Source organism: Ostrea edulis, chromosome 10 (genome assembly GCF_947568905.1).
Source record: "Ostrea edulis chromosome 10, xbOstEdul1.1, whole genome shotgun sequence".
Classification (NCBI taxonomy): Eukaryota; Metazoa; Mollusca; class Bivalvia; order Ostreida; family Ostreidae; genus Ostrea; species Ostrea edulis.
In genome coordinates this window covers 6,719,733-6,742,978 of record NC_079173.1, presented here as the reverse complement: position 1 = coordinate 6,742,978, position 23,246 = coordinate 6,719,733, and the positions used below count along the sequence as shown (strand labels likewise).

At 35.0% G+C, this 23,246-nt stretch overlaps 2 protein-coding genes across 2 annotated transcripts; one reads left to right on the top strand and one right to left on the bottom strand.

The window, feature by feature from the left end:
- Positions 1-1,183: 1,183 nt before the first annotated feature.
- Positions 1,184-16,404, bottom strand: LOC125666660 (E3 ubiquitin-protein ligase TRIM23-like). Its single transcript, XM_048899841.2, has 10 exons — positions 16,278-16,404; positions 14,351-14,647; positions 13,708-13,986; positions 10,994-11,176; positions 8,709-8,924; positions 7,680-7,814; positions 6,911-7,040; positions 5,639-5,749; positions 3,175-3,299; positions 1,184-1,493 (listed from the first exon to the last, which is right to left on the bottom strand). Exons 1-10 carry the CDS (start codon positions 16,350-16,352, stop codon positions 1,314-1,316), a joined length of 1,731 nt encoding a protein of 576 aa, XP_048755798.1. The 5' UTR covers positions 16,353-16,404; the 3' UTR covers positions 1,184-1,313.
- Positions 16,405-16,426: 22 nt separating this feature from the next.
- LOC125666661 (ribosomal RNA-processing protein 7 homolog A-like) lies at positions 16,427-22,442 on the top strand. The gene is made up of 7 exons (XM_048899842.2): positions 16,427-16,652; positions 16,934-17,070; positions 17,818-17,943; positions 19,980-20,103; positions 21,385-21,632; positions 22,057-22,105; positions 22,341-22,442. Exons 1-7 carry the CDS (start codon positions 16,613-16,615, stop codon positions 22,424-22,426), a joined length of 810 nt encoding a protein of 269 aa, XP_048755799.2. The 5' UTR covers positions 16,427-16,612; the 3' UTR covers positions 22,427-22,442.
- Positions 22,443-23,246: the final 804 nt, after the last annotated feature.

Genomic DNA, 23,246 nt, shown 5'->3' with positions numbered 1-23,246 from the left:
TTCTTCGACTGAGCAGTCGGCTACTTTGAAACCAAAGTAAGATGACAAGGGAAATAACTTGTCTACTGACCGTATATATAAAAACTAATGGCTTCCATTGATTGTAAACCAATGATAATGCTACAAATTTGCAGGAGGTAAGATATAAATGCTTATCGGTGAGTTCATATATTGCCAGAATGATTGAGACATCAGGGTTATTGCGTTAACTGTATGGACACACAAATTCAGTCAGTTTATGAGTATTTGATAAAATTGCTAAAATTAAAATTGATAGTCACCGTCTTTCTTTGATAAAAGTAACACTTGTGTAGAAGAGGAAATAAATTCATTCATACTTGGGTCCTTTGGATGAGACTGCAAAAATAGACACCCTGTGTCAGCAGTGTGGCACGATAAAGATCCCTCCCTGCTCAAAGGCCGTAAGTGCCAAGCATATGCCTACATTTTGCAGCCCTTCACCGGCAATGGTGACGTCTCCATATGAGTAAAAGATTCCAGAGGGGAGTTAAACAATATACAATTAATCTTAATTTAATGGCCTAATTCAAACACATTATTTTTGATATGGTCAGTTTAATGTACATACTAACAGCTGATGTATACAAAATTTCAGCTTTCAAAACTTATCCTTATCTACATAGCCAGTATATGATATTTGTATACATCTTGTACCCACCCAAGTCTTCAACAGAATACAGAATGTACCTCTATCACAAAAGATCTGATATCTCAGGAAATTGGGTATTGGTTGTCATGTGATTGAACATTTATAACTTCTTGATGTCTACCAATCCAATTGAAGCATATTTGGGACAAGGAGGACATAAATTGTAAATTTCTGGATTCCTGCAAGCCTGGGGTAGGGCAAAAAATTAAACAGTTTTAAAAATCTCCACAGCCAAACGTGTGCAAGAAAAAAACTAAATCCAGTGATGTAGAGCAGGAAGACCTTGACCTTTTGACTTTGAAATCTACAACTGTCCCTTTTCCCATCTGCTACCTCTGCATTATGTGCGAAACGACAACTGGATGTAGTGGCCATCACATTTCCCAGATGCACGCACACGGATGTTCACATTATATTCTGTAAACCTTGCACCTTTGTTGTGAGGGTATAAATTTTTCCCGTAATTTTGAAAAGTAACGTGAACAGCCTAAAGGATTAGATATGAAAATTATATTCTTTTAATATATTTTTTATTGTCAATATAAATAAAAACAAGCAATAATGGTAAACTAAAAATGTTAACAACTGTATACAAATAACAACAAAAATCAGTTCTACTGCTCCTAATACGTGACTCTGTGTATCAGGCATACTCTGGCGTTCCCGCGGCTACCATCTGACGCGACAACCACTCGATGCCATCCTGAAGTCCGAAGCCACTTTTAGCATCGCATGCCTGGATGTGCCAGCTTCTGTTACAACACAGTTTAAACAGACCAAAATTCTCCGTGATTGTCTCGATACTCGCACAGCTCTCCACGTCCTGTGAAGAGAAAGTTGTCTCAGATTAAAACTTCTAACATTAAAAAAGTTATCATCAATGTTTGATGATGAATGGTAAAAATTTATGCCAGGGGTGTGATTTTTCCTCTTTCAGAGGAAATCTTCTGATTTGCTCACTTTTCGAAAAATGAAACGCTCTGGATTTGATCTAAAGTGGCAGAAAATGATATTTTTCCAGGTAGGGTGAGGTATTTTCCTCCCCTTTTGACCAGTTTTCCTCTGATTTCTGAAGAATACAGTCACATCCCTGTTATGCTAATTTCCTACATGTTAAAAAACAAGAAAATCAGTAAAACTGATGGATACTCCTCAAACTGCATTTAACCTATGAACTACTTCATCTGATAAATGACTTGCACAATTATCAACAACTGTTGAAATGAAGGGTTTCCTTTTTAAATATAAGGTATATATATATTGATTGACCTTTACAAAATGACCATGAGTCACTCCGACAGTCATTTGCCTATAACTTGTGTGATATATGATAAATACCTGTTCAAAACTGTTGAAATACGGAACTTTTTCCCTTACATAAGGTACATGTTCTGGGTGACCTTGACCTTTCCAAAATGACCTTGAGTGACCTTTGTCTGAAAGCCATTGCTTGTTAATTATCTGTGTGATATATGATCAATACCTGTTCAAAAACTTGAAATAAAGGAATTTTTTCCTTATATAAGATATATACTGTGTGACCTTGACCTTTCCAAAATGACCTTGGTCCAAAATTCCCGTCCCAAGGAATATTTGTGATCAATTTATGATGAATGGTTTAGGAGATTGGAACTTTTATAGCAAAATAATGTTGAAATTAGAACTTTTAAATGTTCTGAGTGACTTTGACCTTTCCTTGGTTTCCAAGTCCTTGTCTGGAGGAACATTTGTGATCAATTAGTGATGAAAGGTTTCGGAAGTATAAACTCGAACAGACAGACAGACACAACGGCAACTATATGCTCCCCCCAAATTTTTCGGGGAGCATCTATGTGGTCCCCTGAAATTTTTTTGGGGAACATAAGAAATTTTTGGAAAGAACCCTTTAACTAATGTTGTCTCCAGAAAATAGATTTACAATTTCTGGGAGACAAACATACAGATAGATTGCCTCACCATAAAGGCTGGTTCTCGTGAATTGTGTTTATGTCTTAAGTTTGATGCGGCTAAAGCACAAATGGAGCTCATTACCTCCTAAACTGGTACCCTGTTGACCTCGCTTCTCTCATGTACAACAGGTAAGCGCCAATTTTTGACAGCCAGGATTTGGGCTGTATCATTATCTCACGCGAATAACGAAAGTTCCTTTCAAAACAACAACGATGCTAACTTTGACGTCACAGTCGACTACACTACGTTACGAAAACAGTGAAGTAGACCTATGATGCACGAAACTTCGTAAAGTAGCGCAGTAGACTTTGACGTCATAACTATAGACTACAACGACTCTACCATTTGGAATCTCTCTAGTGAGACATAACCATCAACTAACCAATGAAATCGGCTCATTTGGGCTAACCAAAGTACCGCTTACCTGTTGTTTGTGTGTAACACCAATCAGCAGGGAACCAGTTTAATTACCTCCAGGTTACAAAGCGAAAATGTATACTGATAACTATAAATAGACCTGTCTGACATCATGACTATAAATAAACTTGTCTCACCTGTTTATTGGCAAAAATGAGTAGTGAGGCTTCCTTCAGCTCTTTTTCCTGAACAAGTTTAGCGAGCTCGTTAAAGGACTCTGCGAGACGGTCTGTGTTGCTGCTGTCTACCACAAAAATGACAGCTACAATAAATTAACAGTATATAGTAACCAAGGAAGCAGTATCCAAGGAAATGGTAATCAAGGACACGAGGTTGACCTACAAGACTGCATCAGAAATTTATAGTATATACCACTACAGTGAATATCTGCTGTAGAGCATTGATCTTTCATTAAGATATCAACAAAAAAGAACTAAATGATACAATCTCTAATCATATATACACAGTGATAATTGTATACACTGTATATATATCATGCAGGATTTCTGCTTCAAGATGAGTCTGATACATTGAGTACATAATGTGATGACTTGTGTACAGACATGTGATACATTGTGTAGACATGTGATACATTTTTATTTTTTATTTATCATTTTTTTATTTCAAAAACATTGACATAAGACAGAAGAACATTTGCCATGTGATACATTGACATGTGATACATTGAGTACAGCATGTGATACATTGACTACAGACATGTGATACATTGACTACAGACATGTGATACATTGACTACAGACATGTGATACATTGTGTAGACATGTGATACATTGAGTACAGACATGTGATACATTGTGTAGACATGTGATACATTGAGTACAGACATGTGATACATTAAGTACAGACATGTGATACATTGACTACAGACATGTGATACATTGAGTACAGACATGTGATACATTGACTACAGACATGTGATACATTGAGTACAGACATGTGATACACTGTGTAGACATGTGATACACTGAGTACAGACATGTGATACATTGAGTACAGACATGTGATACACTGTGTAGACATGTGATACATTGAGTACAGACATAAGATACATTGAGTACAGACATGTGATACACTGAGTACAGACATGTGATACATTGACTACAGACATGTGATACATTAAGTACAGACATGTGATACACTGTGTAGACATGTGATACACTGAGTACAGACATGTGATACATTGAGTACAGACATGTGATACACTGTGTAGACATGTGATACATTGAGTACAGACATAAGATACATTGAGTACAGACATGTGATACACTGAGTACAGACATGTGATACATTGACTACAGACATGTGATACATTAAGTACAGACATGTGATACACTGTGTAGACATGTGATACACTGAGTACAGACATGTGATACATTGAGTACAGACATGTGATACACTGTGTAGACATGTGATACATTGAGTACAGACATGTGATACATTGTGTACAGACATGTGATACATTGTGTAGACATGTGATACATTGTGTACAGACATGTGATACATTGTGTACAGACATGTGATACATTGAGTACAGACATGTGATACATTGTGTACAGACATGTGATACATTGACTACAGACATGTGATACATTGTGTACAGACATGTGATACATTGAGTACAGACATGTGATACATTGAGTACAGACATGTGATACATTGTGTACAGGCATGTGATACACTGAGTACAGACATGTGATACATTGTGTAGACATGTGATACATTGAGTACAGACATGTGATACATTAAGTACAGACATGTGATACATTGACTACAGACATGTGATACATTGAGTACAGACATGTGATACACTGAGTACAGACATGTGATACACTGAGTACAGACATGTGATACATTGAGTACAGACATGTGATACATTGTGTAAACATGTGATACATTGAGTACAGACATGTGATACATTGTGTAAACATGTGATACATTGAGTACAGACATGTGATACATTGAGTACAGACATGTGATACATTGAGTACAGACATGTGATACATTGAGTACAGACATGTGATACATTGAGTACAGACATGTGATACATTGTGTAAACATGTGATACATTGAGTACAGATATGTGATACATTGAGTACAGACATGTGATACATTGTGTAGACATGTGATACATTGTGTAGACATGTGATACATTGAGTACAGACATGTGATACATTGAGTACAGACATGTGATACATTGAGTACAGACATGTGATACATTGAGTACAGACATGTGATACATTGAGTACAGACATGTGATACATTGAGTACAGACATGTGATACATTGAGTACAGATATGTGATACATTGAGTACAGACATGTGATACATTGTGTAGACATGTGATACATTGTGTAGACATGTGATACATTAAGTACAGACATGTGATACATTGTGTAGACATGTGATACACTGAGTACAGACATGTGATACATTGAGTACAGACATGTGATACATTGAGTACAGACATGTGATACATTGTGTAGACATGTGATACATTGACTACAGACATGTGATACATTGAGTACAGACATGTGATACATTGAGTACAGACATGTGATACATTGAGTACATGATGTGATACCTTGAGTATTGAAGAAGTAATGCTTCCACAGAGGGCGAATTTTCTGCTGACCTCCGACGTCCCAGATGGTGAACTTGACATTTTTATATTCTACACTCTCAACATTAAAGCCTGAAGGAAGATGTAGAGATGTATGACAATTTTATTATTTATTACAATATATAAATAAAGGAATGTTAAAGATATTTAATTATATATCATACATGTATACATCAATAAAAAACAAATGTTAACATAGTTATTTATATACCATATAACGGGCGTTTTCTGTGGTTGGAAATTTTCATGATTTGATTAGTAAATGGTTGCAAATTATATTCTGCGTTTCTAAGTTCTGCGGTTGCATTAACCCTTTCTCTACCAGCACACTTTATAAAGACTAAATGACAACATTTTTATAAAAACTAAATGACAACATTTTCAATCGAATGAAATCTATATGTACTCCGATTTGTGGTAAGTTATATGACATAAGAATTGTGGTAGGTTATATGACATATGATTTGTGGTAGGTTATATGACATATGATTTGTGGTAGGTTATATGACATATGATTTGTGGTATATTATATGACAGATGATTTGTGGTAGGTTATATGACATATGATTTGTGGTAGGTTATATGACATGATTTTGTGTGGTAGGTTATATGACATATGATTTGTGGTAGGTTATATGACATATATGATTTGTGGTAGGTTATATGACATATGATTTTGTGTGGTAAGTTATATGACATATGATTTTGTTAGGAATTTGACAGGGAACTCTTTGATCAATCTGGAATGGTTGATATTGTTTCAGATATAATTCAACTTCCATGATTGGTAGAGCACATTTTGAACATCTGAGTAAAAAGGTGTTGGAAATAATAGAAATGTATCGAATTTCTGTAGTAGCTGGTTATGAATGATTTTATCAAATTGGACACGCCTCACTTCTTGACAGATAAGCCGCGAATATGTTGGTTTCTTGGTGATTTACTTTGTGGGGCATGGAATGGGACTATGTAGATGCAAGCTTCTTTTCTTTATATTATAGAGTGGGTTGTCAATTTTCAAATGTTTATGAAATAATTTTTTTACAGCATACTAGTAAATATTAAGCAAAATAGATAAGAGAGAGTTAACAATCCCTATCATGGAGTAGAAAAAAAAATGTCACAATCATATTCTGCCTCTCTGCAAAATTCTGAAAAAATTGGACAACTGCCGAAAATACCCATTATATGGTAATATACATACATGTAATTAACAAATGTTAACATATTTACCAATGGTAGGTATGGTGGTGATGAATTCATTTTCTTTGAGCTTGAATAAAATACTAGTCTTCCCTGCATCATCTAAACCCAAAATCACGACCCGCATTTCAATCTTTGGTCCTATATGTACTCGGTTGTCCTGTCAAGGAAAAAATATCTTAGTGCAATACAGTAGTGTTTCATTGCAGTTTACCTGTATGTTACAGTTTACCTGTATGTTACAGTTTACCTGTATGTTATAGTTGACCTGTATGTTGCAGTTGACCTGTATGTTATAGTTTACCTGTACGGTGAGAGCTTACCTTAGGGAAGATAATGGTGAGAGCTTACCTTGATGAATATAATGGTGAGAGCTTACCTTGGTAAAGGTAATGGTGAGAGCTTACCTTGGTAAAGGTAATGGTGAGAGCTTACCTTGGTGAATATAATGGTGAGAGCTTACCTTAGGGAAGATAATGGTAAGAGCTTACCTTGATGAATATAATGGTGAGAGCTTACCTTGGTAAAGGTAATGGTGAGAGCTTACCTTGGTAAAGGTAATGGTGAGAGCTTACCTTGGTGAATATAATGGTGAGAGCTTACCTTGGTAAAGGTAATGGTGAGAGCTTACCTTGGTAAAGGTAATGGTGAGAGTTTACCTTGATTAAGATAATGGTGAGAACTTACCTTGATTAAGATAATGGTGAGAGCTTACCTTGATTAAGATAATGGTGAGAGCTTACCTTGGTAAAGGTAATGGTGAGAGCTTACCTTGGTAAAGGTAATGGTGAGAGCTTACCTTGGTAAAGGTAATTGGGATGTTTGGATCCAGTGGAAGATGGTCAGGGATGTCTGAGAATTGTTGCTGCTGTTTCTGTATAGTGTCTAGCAATGTCTGCACGTCATGTTTTGCCAACAAGACTTTCGTATCATCCTGAAATAGATTCCTTCGGTTACTGTCACAGTCTAGGTAACAAGTTAAATTATTTGTACATGCATTTGGATCTTCAAAATTCTTAATCCAGAGATACTGTAAATCATCCTTGTATCATCACTTTCACTTTATTGTCACTTTCACTTTATTGTCACTTTCACTTTAGATGTAGACAGATTGCAGATACCTGATAATATTTTGTAAGATGTAAACAGACACCTGATAATATTTTGTAAGATGTAAACAGACACCTGATGATATTTTGTGAGATGTAGACACCTGGTGATATTTTGTGAGATGGAGACACCTGATGATATTTTTGTGAGATGGAGACACCTGATGATATTTTGTATGACATAGACATTTTGTTAGATGTAGACAGACACCTGGTGATATTTTGTGAGATGTAGACATTTTGTGAGATGTAGATATTTTGTGAGATGTAGATATTTTGTGAGATGTATATATTTTGTGTGATGTAGACATTTTGTGAGATGTAGACAGACACCTGGTGATATTTTGTGAGATGTTGACATTTTGTGAGATGTAGACATTTTGTGAGATGTAGATATTTTGTGAGATGTAGACATTTTGTGAGATGTAGACATTTTGTGAGATGTAGATATTTTGTGAGATGTATATATTTTGTGTGATGTAGACATTTTGTGAGATGTAGACAGACACCTGGTGATATTTTGTGAGATGTTGACATTTTGTGAGATGTAGACATTTTGTGAGATGTAGATATTTTGTGAGATGTAGATATTTTGTGAGATGTAGACATTTTGTGAGATGTAGATATTTTGTGAGATGTAGACATTTTGTGAGATGTAGATATTTTGTGAGATGTAGACATTTTGTGAGATGTAGACATTTTGTGAGATGTAGACAGACCTGCTGCAGGGTGCCCTCACACTGGTGACAGACAGCCGACACCTGGGACAGAAGAGTAGCCATGTCTTCCTGCTGCTGCCTCAACATACACAGCTTCTCTCGAATGTGGGCATCTACGGTTGTCAAGGCAATGACTTCCTGACGATTCAGCGTGGTACGTAAGTCGTCAAAGTGGGCCTTGATTTTTTCTCTGGATAGTTCTGCTGTACCCTGAAGCTGGGAAAAATTATAATTTGGTTTAATGGGTAGATGAAGATAATTTTTGCTTTCTCTCCAATCACAAGAGAGATTTCATGTTTGTAAGACAAGAATTTTCAATTCACTCTGCGTCTCACAAATCAATGGCATACTGTATAGCTGGGTTTTATTTTGGTCTATTTTGGCAATTTCCAAAGATTCACAAATTTAAAATCACTAAATTCAAGTACATCAGTAAACATGTACATCATGTACACTGTAAACATAAACAAAAGACCCATGGGCCACATCGCTCACCTGAGAAACCTTAACCCTACCATTGTTCAGCAGTTCCGAGTTTTAAAAGAATTTTATCGAACTTTGTTACCATGAAAAATTTGACTCCATATTGTGGCCCCAACCTAGCCCCAAAGGATCACGACACAACTGAAAATTAATTAGCATTACATGGATATGCTTAACACCAATATCACTAACATGACCTTGCTGTTCTGGAAAGATCTTGCCATAAGAAATCTATCTGCAAAACATGAAAGTTCGAACTATTTTAAATAGTTCAGGAGATATTGATTAGGTTAGGTTTTTAAAAAGTAGGTCATGGTCACAAGATAAAAAACAACTGTATCACAAAGTTTTGTCAAACAGAATCTGTATGAAAAATATGAAAGCCCAACCTTGATTAGTTCCGAAGATATTTAACACATTACATTTTCTTACAAGTACGTTAAACTGTAAGATCACAAGGTCAAAGGTCATAGTGTGAAATAAAAGATCTTCCCATAAGAAATCTATAGACAAAATATGAAAGTTCTACCTAAAATAGTTCAGGAGATATTGAATAGGTCAGATTTTTAAAAGGTGGTCCAACTCCAAGGTCAAAAGTTCAAACTTCACGGAATAACATGGTCTTGCCATAAACAATCTACACACAAAACATGAAAGTAGTTCAGAAAATATTGAATAGGTCAGGGTTTTTTAAAAGTAGGTCAAACACCAAGGCCAAAAATGTGTCACAAGGTCTTCCCATGAGGAATATATACAAAATATGAAAGCCCTACCTAAAATACTTCCAGATACATTTAATAGGTTATGTTTTCTTAAAAGTAGGTTAAACTTCCAGTTCAAGGTCACAAAGTCAAAATCCATGATATGAAATAAAAGGTATTACTGTATGAAGTATATAAACAAATGTGAAAGATCAACCTTCAATAGTTCAGGAAATATTGGATACGGTAGGTACAAATCTTTCAAGCTTTCAGGTGAATTTCAACTTTTCTGGTCCAATGGTTTTTAATAACATAAAGTTTTGAAAAATTTCCCTTATTTATCGGCACACAAAACTTTGATTTCCTATTGTGACCCCATCCTACCCCCAGGACCATGATTTGAACACATTTGAATCTACTCTATGTCAGGAAGCTTTCAAAGGTAAAAAATTTCTATTTTTCTGACCCAGTGGCTCTTGAGAAGATTTTAAAGCATTTTCCCTGTATAATTGCATGTAAGAGTTTGATCCCATATTGTGGCCCCACCCTTCTCCTGGGGGCCATGATTTTCACAAACTTAAATCTGCACTACGTTAGAAAGCTTTCATGTAAATTTTAACTTTTCTGGCCCAGTGGTTCTTGAGAGGAAGATTTTTAAATGACCCTATCCTATTTTTGCCTTTTTGTGATTATCTCCCCTTTGAAGGAAGCATAGTCCTTCATTTGAACAAACTTGAATCCCTTTCACCCAAGGATGATTTGTATCAAGTTTGATTGAAATTGGCGCAGTAGTTCTGGAGAAGAAGATGAAAATGTGAAAAGTTTAATACGACGACGCCAATGGACAAATTTTTATTAGAAAAGCTCACTTGAGCCCTCATTTCAGGTGAGCACGAGCTCACTAAAATTCTATCCATCAAAATTAATGGTATACCTTGTAGACCCAAATCTGTCAAATTTGTGTCCCGCAAAAAAAAAAAATGCTCCATGATATTATGCCCATTAGTAAAGCTTAAGAAAGAAGATTATATTTGAGCAATTCAATAGAAAATCAAAAGTCATGTCTGCTGACTTTAAATCATTTATGTGCTGTATGCTCACCCCTTGAACTCCATTGGAACCATCATCATTGTGAATAACTTGTACACCCCCTTCAACCTGCTGAATAGTTTGACCCAACTTCCTGGCTGACTCAGCAACTTCCTCTCCAAACGATCGGACGTGGACGACTGCACTGGTTATGGATCGACGGACATTTTCTGCCTCCGTTTCTAAGAGAGTGTGCTGGTGAGAAGGAAAAAGTTACTCAGTAATTATCCATTGATTAAGAAAAAATAAATATTCCTAAACACTGATAAGATTTCAAGTTCACTTTCACTACTGGATAGAAATTGCATGTGCTTATCATCAATACTACACACTAAAGAAGTTACGATGATTAACCTAATACTACACACTATTAAAGTTACAATGATTACAGTTGAATACCTACCCGGTGTATAAAATTACAATGATTACAGTCGACTATCTACCCGGTGTATAAAGTTACAATGATTACAGTCGACTACCTACCCGGTGTATAAAATTACAATGATTACAGTCGACTATCTACCCGGTGTATAAAATTACAATGATTACAGTAGAATAGTTACCCGGTGTATAAAGTTACAATGATTACAGTCGACTACCTACCCGGTGTATAAAATTACAATGATTACAGTTGAATAGTTACCCGGTGTATAAAGTTACAATGATTACAGTCGACTACCTACCCGGTGTATAAAATTACAATGATTACAGTAGAATAGTTACCCGGTGTATAAAATTACAATGATTACAGTCGACTATCTACCCGGTGTATAAAATTACAATGATTACAGTCGACTATCTACCCGGTGTATAAAGTTACAATGATTACAGTCGACTATCTACCCGGTGTATAAAATTACAATGATTACAGTAGAATAGTTACCCGGTGTATAAAATTACAATGATTACAGTCGACTACCTACCCGGTGTATAAAATTACAATGATTACAGTTGAATAGTTACCCGGTGTATAAAGTTACAATGATTACAGTCGACTATCTACCCGGTGTATAAAATTACAATGATTACAGTAGAATAGTTACCCGGTGTATAAAATTACAATGATTACAGTCGACTATCTACCCGGTGTATAAAATTACAATGATTACAGTAGAATAGTTACCCGGTGTATAAAATTACAATGATTACAGTCGACTATCTACCCGGTGTATAAAATTACAATGATTACAGTCGACTATCTACCTGGTGTATAAAGTTACAATGATTACAGTTGAATAGTTACCCGGTGTATTAAGTTACAATGATTACAGTTGAATAGTTACCCGGTGTATAAAGTTACAATGATTAACAGTCGAATAGTTACCCAGTGTATAAAGTTACAATGATTACAGTCGACTATCTACCCGGTGTATAAAATTACAATGATTACAGTAGAATAGTTACCCGGTGTATAAAGTTACGTTCAGTGCTCGAGCTGGGCTTCGCCATTTTCGCCAATGGCGAATTTTTTTCAAAAATGGCGAAAAAAAATTGAAAGTGGCGAAAATCCCTTTTTGCAATAAATTGTATTTTTAATCCTTTGTCAGTGACACATTATCGCCTGTTTGTTTATGCAGTCAAAATCTGTTTATTCAGTCAACGCGTGCGACCGGAAATCTCGCGTCGCTCCAGTGCACACAGAGCTGGTCACAGCCTCAGGTAATTTATGGCTGCAAAAAAGTCGGTGATTATGTAATAAAGTACATCGGACAGTTGTTGACCCTGCTTTGGTCAATTGTTTAACATTTAAAGTCTTATTCATTATCGTGTTATCATCTCCACATTAATGTGAATTCTTAACCAGAGAACCGACCGGTAATTAAATTGGCCGTATTATTGTGTATAATGTATATATGAATACATCAATTGTTTGTTTTTGCGGCCAAACTCGTTGATTACAAGATTTTGATGTGCTTGATTTTAGTTCGAATATTTCATAAACAATGCGGTCGGTCACCATTGATATGGCCATAGCAATTTTAATAAATAATTTTCTTTGAAGTTTGGTGCGCAACAGTATAAAAATGCTAATCTCATAAGACTATGCACCCCATTCTATTTTGACACTAAACTTGTAGCTTCTGGCCCTAGTCAGTCTAAAATTAAAAAAAATATCTATGTTTGGCTTTACAGTCAACCCCACCTGCTCAAACATCTGATTCTGTCCAACTTGCAAAATCTTCCATACAAAAACGGAAATTTAATAGGGAATGGTTGAGATACGACTCTAAATTGGGCTTGATGTTTTGTGATATCTGCATTTCGGCCAATGTACACAATGTTTTCACTGAGAGGTGTAGCATCATAAAGTTTATATTTACATGATTTATTATCTGAATTTTGATTTCCATAATAGAATTTATCAAACAAATCAACTTTTTATTATTACAGAAAGAAATGTTTAGGTATGGTAGCTGGATATGAATAAGTAATGTAACTGATTCAAAATGCTAAAATAAGTGTAATGAATAAAATAATATATAATATGATGGAAATAATTGTAAAGCATGTGATTATTTGTGTCGCGCAGCTCCCCGAAAAAGTGGCGAAAGGGAATTCTGGTCCAGTGGGAGCACTGGTTACGTTGATTACAGTCGACTATTTACCCGGTGTATAAAATTACAATGATTACAGTCTACTATTTACCCGGTGTATAAAGTTATGCTGATTACAGTCGACTATCTACCCGGTGTATAAAGTTCTGGTGATTACAGTCAATTACCTACCCGGTGTTTAACATGCCTTCCATAATCTTTACAGATATAACACATCAGTGGCGAATTTTTACATTCCTCCTCCAAACATGCAAATTCTACAAGATGCAGAGGGTGAAACGAACACTTGGGGTTTTCTCGAGGTTTCTCTGATATTGGGACTCGTTTGTGTTTTGTGAGTGTTCTCGTCGAGTGAGTCTGCTCTGAGCACTCCACACATAAGTGAGTACAACAGACTATACAAAAGACGATGGCGGTGTGGAGCTCATTCTCGTCACATGGAATACCAAACTGTATCAGGTAAAAAAAAAAGAGACAGAGATTGACGTACAAAATCTTCATGATTTATCGTAATAGTCATATGCAGCTAAAGAGAGATATTAACATTTATACGTAGTTACACTCAGAAAGAGATATTACACTAAATGTAGTAAGGACTTCACTAAGAAAGAGATATTACTTTAGATGCAGTTATAACTTGACCCAGGAAAAGAAAATTTCAAAAAATGCTGAAACACTGTACCATATTCATTTGGCCTTAAAAGATTAAAAGGAACAATTTCTGAGTGCACAAGAAAACATCCAGATGTAAACATTCAACATGTGATCTAAATCAGTTTTACAATATCTGACATAGTGTATTTAGACATATTACTTGTCTCTCTTTGGCTAAGCTCTCCTCCGAGAAGATTGTCTTGTTGTTGTGACTTGTGACAGGATACTGGAGTTTCTCTAAGAGTTCAAGTAGAGCAAAGTTTTTCTTCAGACCCCAAACACCCGAGTCTCCGATTTCTGTTGGCTGACGGTCGAAGGGACAATGCAGTGCATTGCCATGGAGAGGAATTCGTGTGAGACACTGGTGGCACACAGTGTGACCACAGACCAGGAGTCGAGGAACTTTGTCTCCTTGGAAACGGAAAATTTCATTACACACTCTGCACTCTAATATAGTCTGAAAATACACAGAAGATCAGTCTATGTAAATCTTGCCATGTAAAGTCAGTGTCTAGTTACTGAAAAAATTTTCTGGGCTGATGTATTTCCTTTTCAAAATTTTTATCCATACCAAATAGCAATTTGTTTTTGCCTTTAATTAAACAATTTTGAGGAAATTCAACTAACATAAACTTTCTCAAGGTTCTGCCCAAGTCAAACTGGTGTGATTTTTTCTACGTTCTTTACAACAAGTCAGTATATCTATATCTTATATACATGAAAATGTTTTTCGTCATTTTGTGAATAGTGGGACAAAGTTCTGGGGGCATTCACTTACACCTGCCTAAGTGGTAGATATATGTAACAGCTGACTGTGTTCTTCTTCCAGAGGAAGCGTTTTTACTAGGTCCCGTCCAAAGACTATTTCTACCTACGTAGCTATTAATGGCTACCTAGGTATTTAAACCTACTTAAAGTAGCTACTTCTACCTGTTTTTAAAAATATAAATAAATAATAATTAAGGCGCATCTTTTAAACAGGTCAGTCGTTTTATGTATCATGTTGTGCATGTGCACCACAAAATTAAGAGTGTAAAGAATATTTTACGAGGGTGGAGAATTTAGAGGAAATGCATGAAAATATCGCCCCAAAAACCTTTAATATAAAAATGCATGAAGGTAAATTTTAACATTAATACAGATTTGTAAGACATTCTCGATATTTTATATATAATTTGTAATTGTATACATTAATTAGCCTATGTATATCATCAGAAGTTATTATCAATGTCATAACAGTACATTTGTTATACATTTAAAACCTTTAGTTTGTGACAACCTATTAGATTAATATTATTTTGTATAGTGTACATATGATAAGCCAGAGTAATTTCATTCCTTTCTAATCCTCCTCCTTTTTTCCTATCTTTCAATGAATGCCTATTAGAGTGGATGTGTGAGTAAATGGTAGATAAAATACCCTGTACCCCCTAGTCAGGTGGGTTTGTAAGGGCATGATGTTAAAACCCTGACTGTCATAATGTGAATAAATGTTGTGTGGAGAAAAAAAAGACATTCTAGACTTCTTATCACGTAGCTTTGATCCTAAGCTCCTAGAAAATGGAACTGGGTGTAGTTATTGATGCAAATTTGAAAGGTTAGAAAGTAGTCATTTTTTGTCCAATATTTTTGTGGTAATTCATCGTCAGTGTAAGTGAATTAAGAAATTTGGAACACACCATATTGCGCAGTTCCTCCGTTTGGCCACGAAATGGAAGTAAAGGAAAAGGTAGGTAAAAATTGGTACCTGGAGTAGATTTAAATACCTAGGTAGCTACGTAGGTAGAAATATGGTCTAAATTTGGACTGGACCTGTTTCCATCCAGATATTATTATCAATTGTGAACACAGTTTCTGCCACGCTGTAAGTATTGGTTATGTATAATACTGAAAAGCCGCAGAAGGTTAAAACAAGGTTATAGCATGTACAAATAATCAAACCAATTTGATTTCTTCGGAAACTTTACAAATTGTAATACAAGAATTCGAATTTCCTCAAAATTGTGTCAGGCATCACACAGAGAAACGCTTCACAGCAATTCGAAGTCGTGAGACTTTATCATACATAATCATTTTGTAATCATTACATTATCTGAATAATCATCGCCTGATCTTCCACATGTCATGTAAAACCCAATATTTGGCGATGTTCCACAAGCCATTTTGACATCCGGAAGTCGCTCATTCCGTCCGTCTAGTATTCGTCTCACGTCCAACTCGGCCCGAAAATTAGTTTCAAACTTCTGTTCAAAATGGATGCTTGTATCTTATTATTTACATTTAAAAATGTCCTTGAAAGTATAATTACCATTGTTGTAACAGCAAGTAGATGTAGTTGATTGTGATGAAATAAGACTTTCTTAGGTACTGAAACCTACTAGAACTAAACCGCCTTCCACCGCCTTATTACCAAAACAAAGCCATGTGTGCAGAAAAAACAGTCGTGGTTGACGGTTTTACAGGTGAATTTGTGAACGACTTGTATAAAATACGGTCCTTTATAATAGATCCTCACATAATTTTGTTTCACAAATACGGATTTTTGTTTGGTTTCAAATCTATCGAAAAATATTATGGGCAGCTCGAATTTCCTCGTTACAGTGATGTGGTTTGAACTATTTATTTTGTTTCAGTATAGTTAGCTTTCATTTTTAAAAATAAATCTGTTGTAATCTACATTTTATGTCTTACTTTATCAAATCAATTGATTATATTTTGTTTATTCAATTATTGTTTGTTTCAGTGTTGCAAACAAAGTTTCAAGAATCTAGCAAACCAGGACATAGTTTGTATGTGAAGGAACTCCAGAAAAGGGCCGGAACTACAAGGCCTAAAGACAGGACGCTGTTTGTTGTGAATGTGCCTCCATATTGCACCCAGGTAACGAATTGAAGATCACAAACATTGTTAAAATCAAACCGAAAACAGGGGCAGACCCAAGAATAATTGTAGAGGGGGGTGTGTTTCTACCATTAATTTTGGTTTTCAAAGGGGTTTCCGTCAACATGTGTTATTTTTACCTTTTTAAAGCAAAATTAAATTTTTTGACGAAAGGGGGGGGGGCATCCCCGGACCACCCCCTCCCCCCTTCTGAATCCGCCACTGCTATTTAGAGGAGACTGTCTAGGATACTTTCCTTTTTATGTGCGATACCTTAACTCTCTACTGTGACTCTGCCCAAGCTCTGGGGATCATTGGTTTGAACAAACTTGAATCTTCATCTTAGAAGGAAGCTTCTATGCAAGTTTAGTTATCAATGGCATTTCAGGTGCAGAGGGTTTTTTAAAAAAAAAGATTTTTTAAACTCCCCGTCCTAATTATTTATCTCCCCATGGAAGGGGACTTGGTCTTTCATTCCAACAATCTTGAATTTCCTTTACCATGTTTACCCTAGGATGCATTGTTGCAAGTTCGATTACAATTTGCTTTGTACTCATTGAGATAAATGAATAGTTAATGCAGACAGAAAATAAATGAATGACAAACATCAATTGAGCTTTCAGCTCAGGTGAGCTAAGATTTTTGAACATTTTGTGAGTAGTATCTTTAAATCAAGGGTTCTATTTGTACAGATAGCAGTTGACTGTGGGGAAAAGAAGCAACTGAAAGTTTTGTTTAAATTTGTAGGAGAGTGTGAAGAGAGTTTTCTCAGATTTTGGGGAAGTAATAAAAGTTTGCCTGTACAACAAGCCTCGTAATGAAGACGCACAACCAAACCTGTCCAAGTACTTCCAGGACGCACCAGAAGTCAAGGTACTGTATAGATATTTAGATGCATGAATAATTGAAAGTAGTCCAGTACAAAATACACTGTAACTATTTTCAGTATAATTTGCCTGTTTTAACGTAGGTAATTTTGAACCATTGCTTTGAAACAGTGATTCACAAAATTCAACAGCTGTCCAAATATATCACATCAGCTGAGACTGTATATTTCCTCATATGTTTACATAGTAACAAGTGTTCCGATCAGACTAATGTATTCCCTGCAGCAATTAAGCAAAAAAAAAAAATATGTTGGTTTCCACTTTCACCTCAAAATTTTTAAGGGTTGGTAGGTAGGTAGGGTTTTTTTGTTGTTGTTTTTTTTTAATTTATAGGTTGAATTATTTTTTTAATGATCTAGTATTCTAGTATGCATAAAATGTAGTGATTATCTAGTAATCAAATAAAAGTTATATAATGAATCAAAACATTTCTTCCACTGTGCTGTAAACAAAAACTGTTTCTATGTTTTAGAATCTGTCTAGTATTAGGCAGTACATAATAAATAAGTCAATAATATACTCTTGTTGTAGTGATGACATTCACAAAATCTGTGAGAATGGAAAAAAATATGTTAGGGTTGGCAGAAAGTTTTTGGGTTGATCGGGAAAATGGAAACCAACAAATATTTTTTTTGGCCTTAACTGAATTAATGACGTATATATATCTGTCGCTGTGATGCTCTTTTTAGAACAACACTGTACTGTAACGATGATATGCAGCTGTATTGAGATGTTTCATACACTTACAAGTCTTGAAGGGGTGGTGAGGGGGTATGGATCATTCTATTAGTACAAACTTGTTTGAAATATATAGAAGATATTCAATGTTTATTATCATTGGATATAGAATTTATTTCATATGTGAGATAGGATTTGTGAAAATATTTTCTTGAGTGCTTTTTATAAAAATAAATCCTATCACACAAAGTTAAGTATGCTTGACTTTTAAAGACTGCTACTATTTTGTTTACTTTAAATGACAATGATGGCTTTGTTTCTACTTTTAAAAACAAAACATCTGTTTGACCTATTTCTGACCACAGTGCAGAGCACTTTTGTTTGAGATCTGCCAAGCAATTACTTAACTCCAGCTATAGGAAATTCACATCTTGCACAATCAAAACAATGGACTTTAATTGGAGTGAATTAACATTCTGACTGAATTTACAGGATCATTTCGAGTGAATTTTATCAGAGAACGTGTTATGTTACATCACGCGCAAAACAAAGGAATTTAAATACCGACAACTGTCACTCGGCCGTGTATCAAATACATATCCAAACCAATGATGCCATGTGTGCAGTTCAGACTCGTATCTGCGTAAAGAAGAGCATTTTATTTACTACAGTACCGTACCATAAGTTTAATATTGAACACCTCTTGTAATTCGTTGTTTTATGTTTTATCTATCCCAGATTTAGACAGTTGTGTCAGAGCTATTTTCCTCAATTTGGAATTCACCTTACCCACGTGGAGTTATTTTTAGATGTAGACTCAATGACTACATATATTTCATGGGTTCACACATGTTTATTTTCTAAATGATATTCTCACTGATTTCTTTTTCAAGTATGCAATTAAGAGATAGTTAAATTTATTATTAATATTTTGAATGATTTGGATACCACATAGCATTACTCTTTGAGCGCAACCATTTCTAAACAACTTTTAAACAGTAGCTGAAACACCCATTTTCATTGGATAAGCATGATGTAATCCAAACAGAGTTGTTTTCTCCATCCACTAGAGGGCACCACTCAAAGCTACGAAAATCGCACTAAATCTGCCAAGGGTTTGTAGAGAAGCGGAGCGGATTGTAAACCCTTGGCTAGCAAAGATGTATATATATATGTCATTATGATTTTGTGTAGTGTTTTTGGACATACCTATATCAATTCATTATATTGTGTAGTATTTTTGGACATACCTATACATATATGTCATTATGATATTGTGTAGTATTTTTGGACATACCTAAACATATATGTCATTATGATATTCCATCTTCTTTGTCTTTGCAGGGATTTAAAGTTGCTTACATTGTATTCAAGAAGGCTTCATCAATCCAGAAGGTCAAATCTCATCCCTATGACAACATCTTGAATCTCTCTCCTGAAGATGCCCCAATTATCACTGGAATTAATAGTAAGTAACTGTAAGTCTGAAAAACCTGATAATGTCATAGGCATGTGTATGAGTTTTCCTGATTCTTAATCTAGTTTGTTAGATGTACTGAAATATATTCTGTTACTCTTAAGTAAATTATTTACAAGTCACTAAATCAAATATTTACAAGTCACTTAAGTATTTATGAGCTGTTACATTTAAAGGGACTGGTTCACGATTTTTGATAAAAATATTTTTAATTTTTGATGTTAATCATTAAAAATATAACTCTTAATGTTGACAGCCAAAATTTTGACCTTCTGAATGCAAGAATAAAAGCAATATTTTAGCCTTGGATCTGTGTTATGTAAACAAAGACTCTCGTCTTTTTATGTATACAAACAAACAAGTGAAATATTGATTTTGTAATGTAAAGCATTTTAATTTTGCATGGTCACAAGTTTTAGATGACATTTTACCCCAAAAATGCTTGAAATGTGAAAGATATAAATAATAAACTTAGAATGATAGCCATTTCTTTTGAAAAGTTCGTAATCAACATACCGCAATCTTTGTTTACAAAACAAATAATAAACTCTCTAAACTGAGCTTCTGTGATAATGTATAACCTTAATTTTTATGGGAAATCTTTTAAACACATTGGACGGTAGATTTAGATAATTAAAAGTGAAATAGAAAATTTTGTGAGAAAAATCGTGAATCAGTCCCTTTAATGTATATTACATCAAAATCATTCATAGAACGCGAGTCGCTACATTTAATGTATATTACATCTATATCACTGATTGAACGCGAGTCATTACATTTAATGTATATTACATCTATATCACTGATTGAACGCGAGTCGTTACATTTAATGTATATTACATCTATATCATTGATAGAACGCGAGTCGTTACATTTAATGTATATTACATTTATATCATTGATAGAACGCGAGTCATTACATTTAATGTATATTACATCTATATCATTGATAGAACGCGAGTCGCTACATTTAATGTATATTATATTTATATCATTGATAGAACGCGAGTCGCTACATTTAATGTATATTATATTTATATCATTGATAGAACGCGAGTCGCTACATTTAATGTATATTACATCATTGATAGAACGCGAGTCGCTACATTTAATGTATATTATATCATTGATAGAACGCGAGTCGCTACATTTAATGTATATTATATCTATATCATTGATAGAACGTGAGTCGCTACATTTAATGTATATTACATCTATATCATTGATAGAACGCGAGTCGCTACATTTAATGTATATTATATCTATATATAGAATGGCAGATGGATTACGAAAACAACGTGTGTAACACACAAAAACTACAGACAGAAATCGACAAGTTCATGGAGGCGTACGATGAGGAACAGGAAAGGGAGAAGAATTTGGCCCTGGAACAGGAGGGCATGCCTGATGAAGAGGGCTGGGTCAAAGTGACGCGGCATGGCAAAAATAAGGGGGCGCCACGAACGGAAACCATGGAGAGAAAGGTCACAGCCAAGGACAAACGGAAACAGACAGAAAAGGTGGGGCATATGTCCTCTTCATGGCTATATCCATAGTTCTGGTTACTGCTGATTCTTAAGGAGTTAATGTTTCCATCTCCCGTCTTTTAGATTTGTAATTCTAACAGTGTAATATTTGTACACTTAGTATGTGCAGGGTTTAAAATCCTCAAAATGAATATACACAGACTGTGTTTTGTAAATTAGAGATTTACCATTCATCAGATTAGTAAGTACGGAGTATATTTTTCATAATAACAAAACTTGATTTGCAAGACTGGAGTAATCATATATCCAGGTGGTGTGTCCAGGGGTCTGTGTTTGTCCAACTCTCTATTTTGTATTGCTTATATGAGTTATGAGATTGATCACTGTTCTTTATCTTCACCTTTCATATGTTTATGTGGTCCTTTATTAAAACTCATCCAATTTTTTTTTTTACCAGGAACTGAGGAATTTTTATGCCTTCCAGATGAGAGAGTCTAAAAGAGATAGTATGTCTTTGTGTGAATTTTTTAACAAACGAAAATAATGATCTCTAATGAAGTTGATGAGAATAAATTTCAAATAAGTTGCATATTTATAGAAATACACATTTAAATATTCACTTTGATTTATTAATAAAAGACCAAATAAGAAAAACTGATGACCAGATTTGTAAAGAATGTACATGTATTACCAGCATTACTTTTGAAGTATGAATTTTTCATGCTATATTTTTCTTTGTAGGTATTGCTGAACTGCGCAAAAAGTTTGAAGAAGATAAACAGAGAATTTCCTTAATGAAGGCATCAAGAAAATTTCGTCCTTATTAAAAACATATTCATTTCATGTATTGTTTTGTTATTGTGAAAATCTGTCCCAAGTAAAAAGTAGATCAAGTTCTGATAAAAAAAGAAAAAAAGAAAATAAGATTAATGGGGCATGAACATAATTTACTTCATGAAATCGTGTCCATGCCCCTTTGAATTGTAACACTGAGATATCCTAGTTTGTTGTGATCCGAGTTTGATTCCCATGATTGGCAGTGGCTGTATGTGAGAAGGTATGGTGGTCGCCCACTCGGACACATGGGTTTCCTCCGGGTATTTCGGTTTCCTCCCACATAATGACCCCCTAGTGCCAACATCCAAGCTTCAAAGAACCCCACTGGAAATAAGCTTTCATGGGTTATCCTTGGTATGTACGAATACTTGTATAACAAGATGTGTTTGTGAAACACAAATGCCCCCGATAATGGCCAATTCCGAAGATGGCCAAGGTCACAAGGGCAAATATCTTGGTACCAGTAGAAAGATCTTGTCAAAAGAAATGCTTATGTACAATATGAAAGCTCTAATATTTACCATTTAGAAGTTATGACCAATGTAAAAAAAAAAAAACAACTTAAAAGTAGGTCAAATGTCAAGGTCAAAAGGTTCAATACCCACGGAAAGGTCTTGTCACAAGGAATACTCATGTGAAATATCAAAGCTCTATCACTTATTGTTCAAAAGTTACTAGTATTAGCAAGGTTAAAGTTTTCAAAAAGTAGGTCAAACTCCAAGGTCACGGGGTCAAAAACGTTGGTACCCACGGAAAGGTCTTGTCACAAGGAATACTCATGTGAAATATCAAAGCTCTAGCATTTACAGT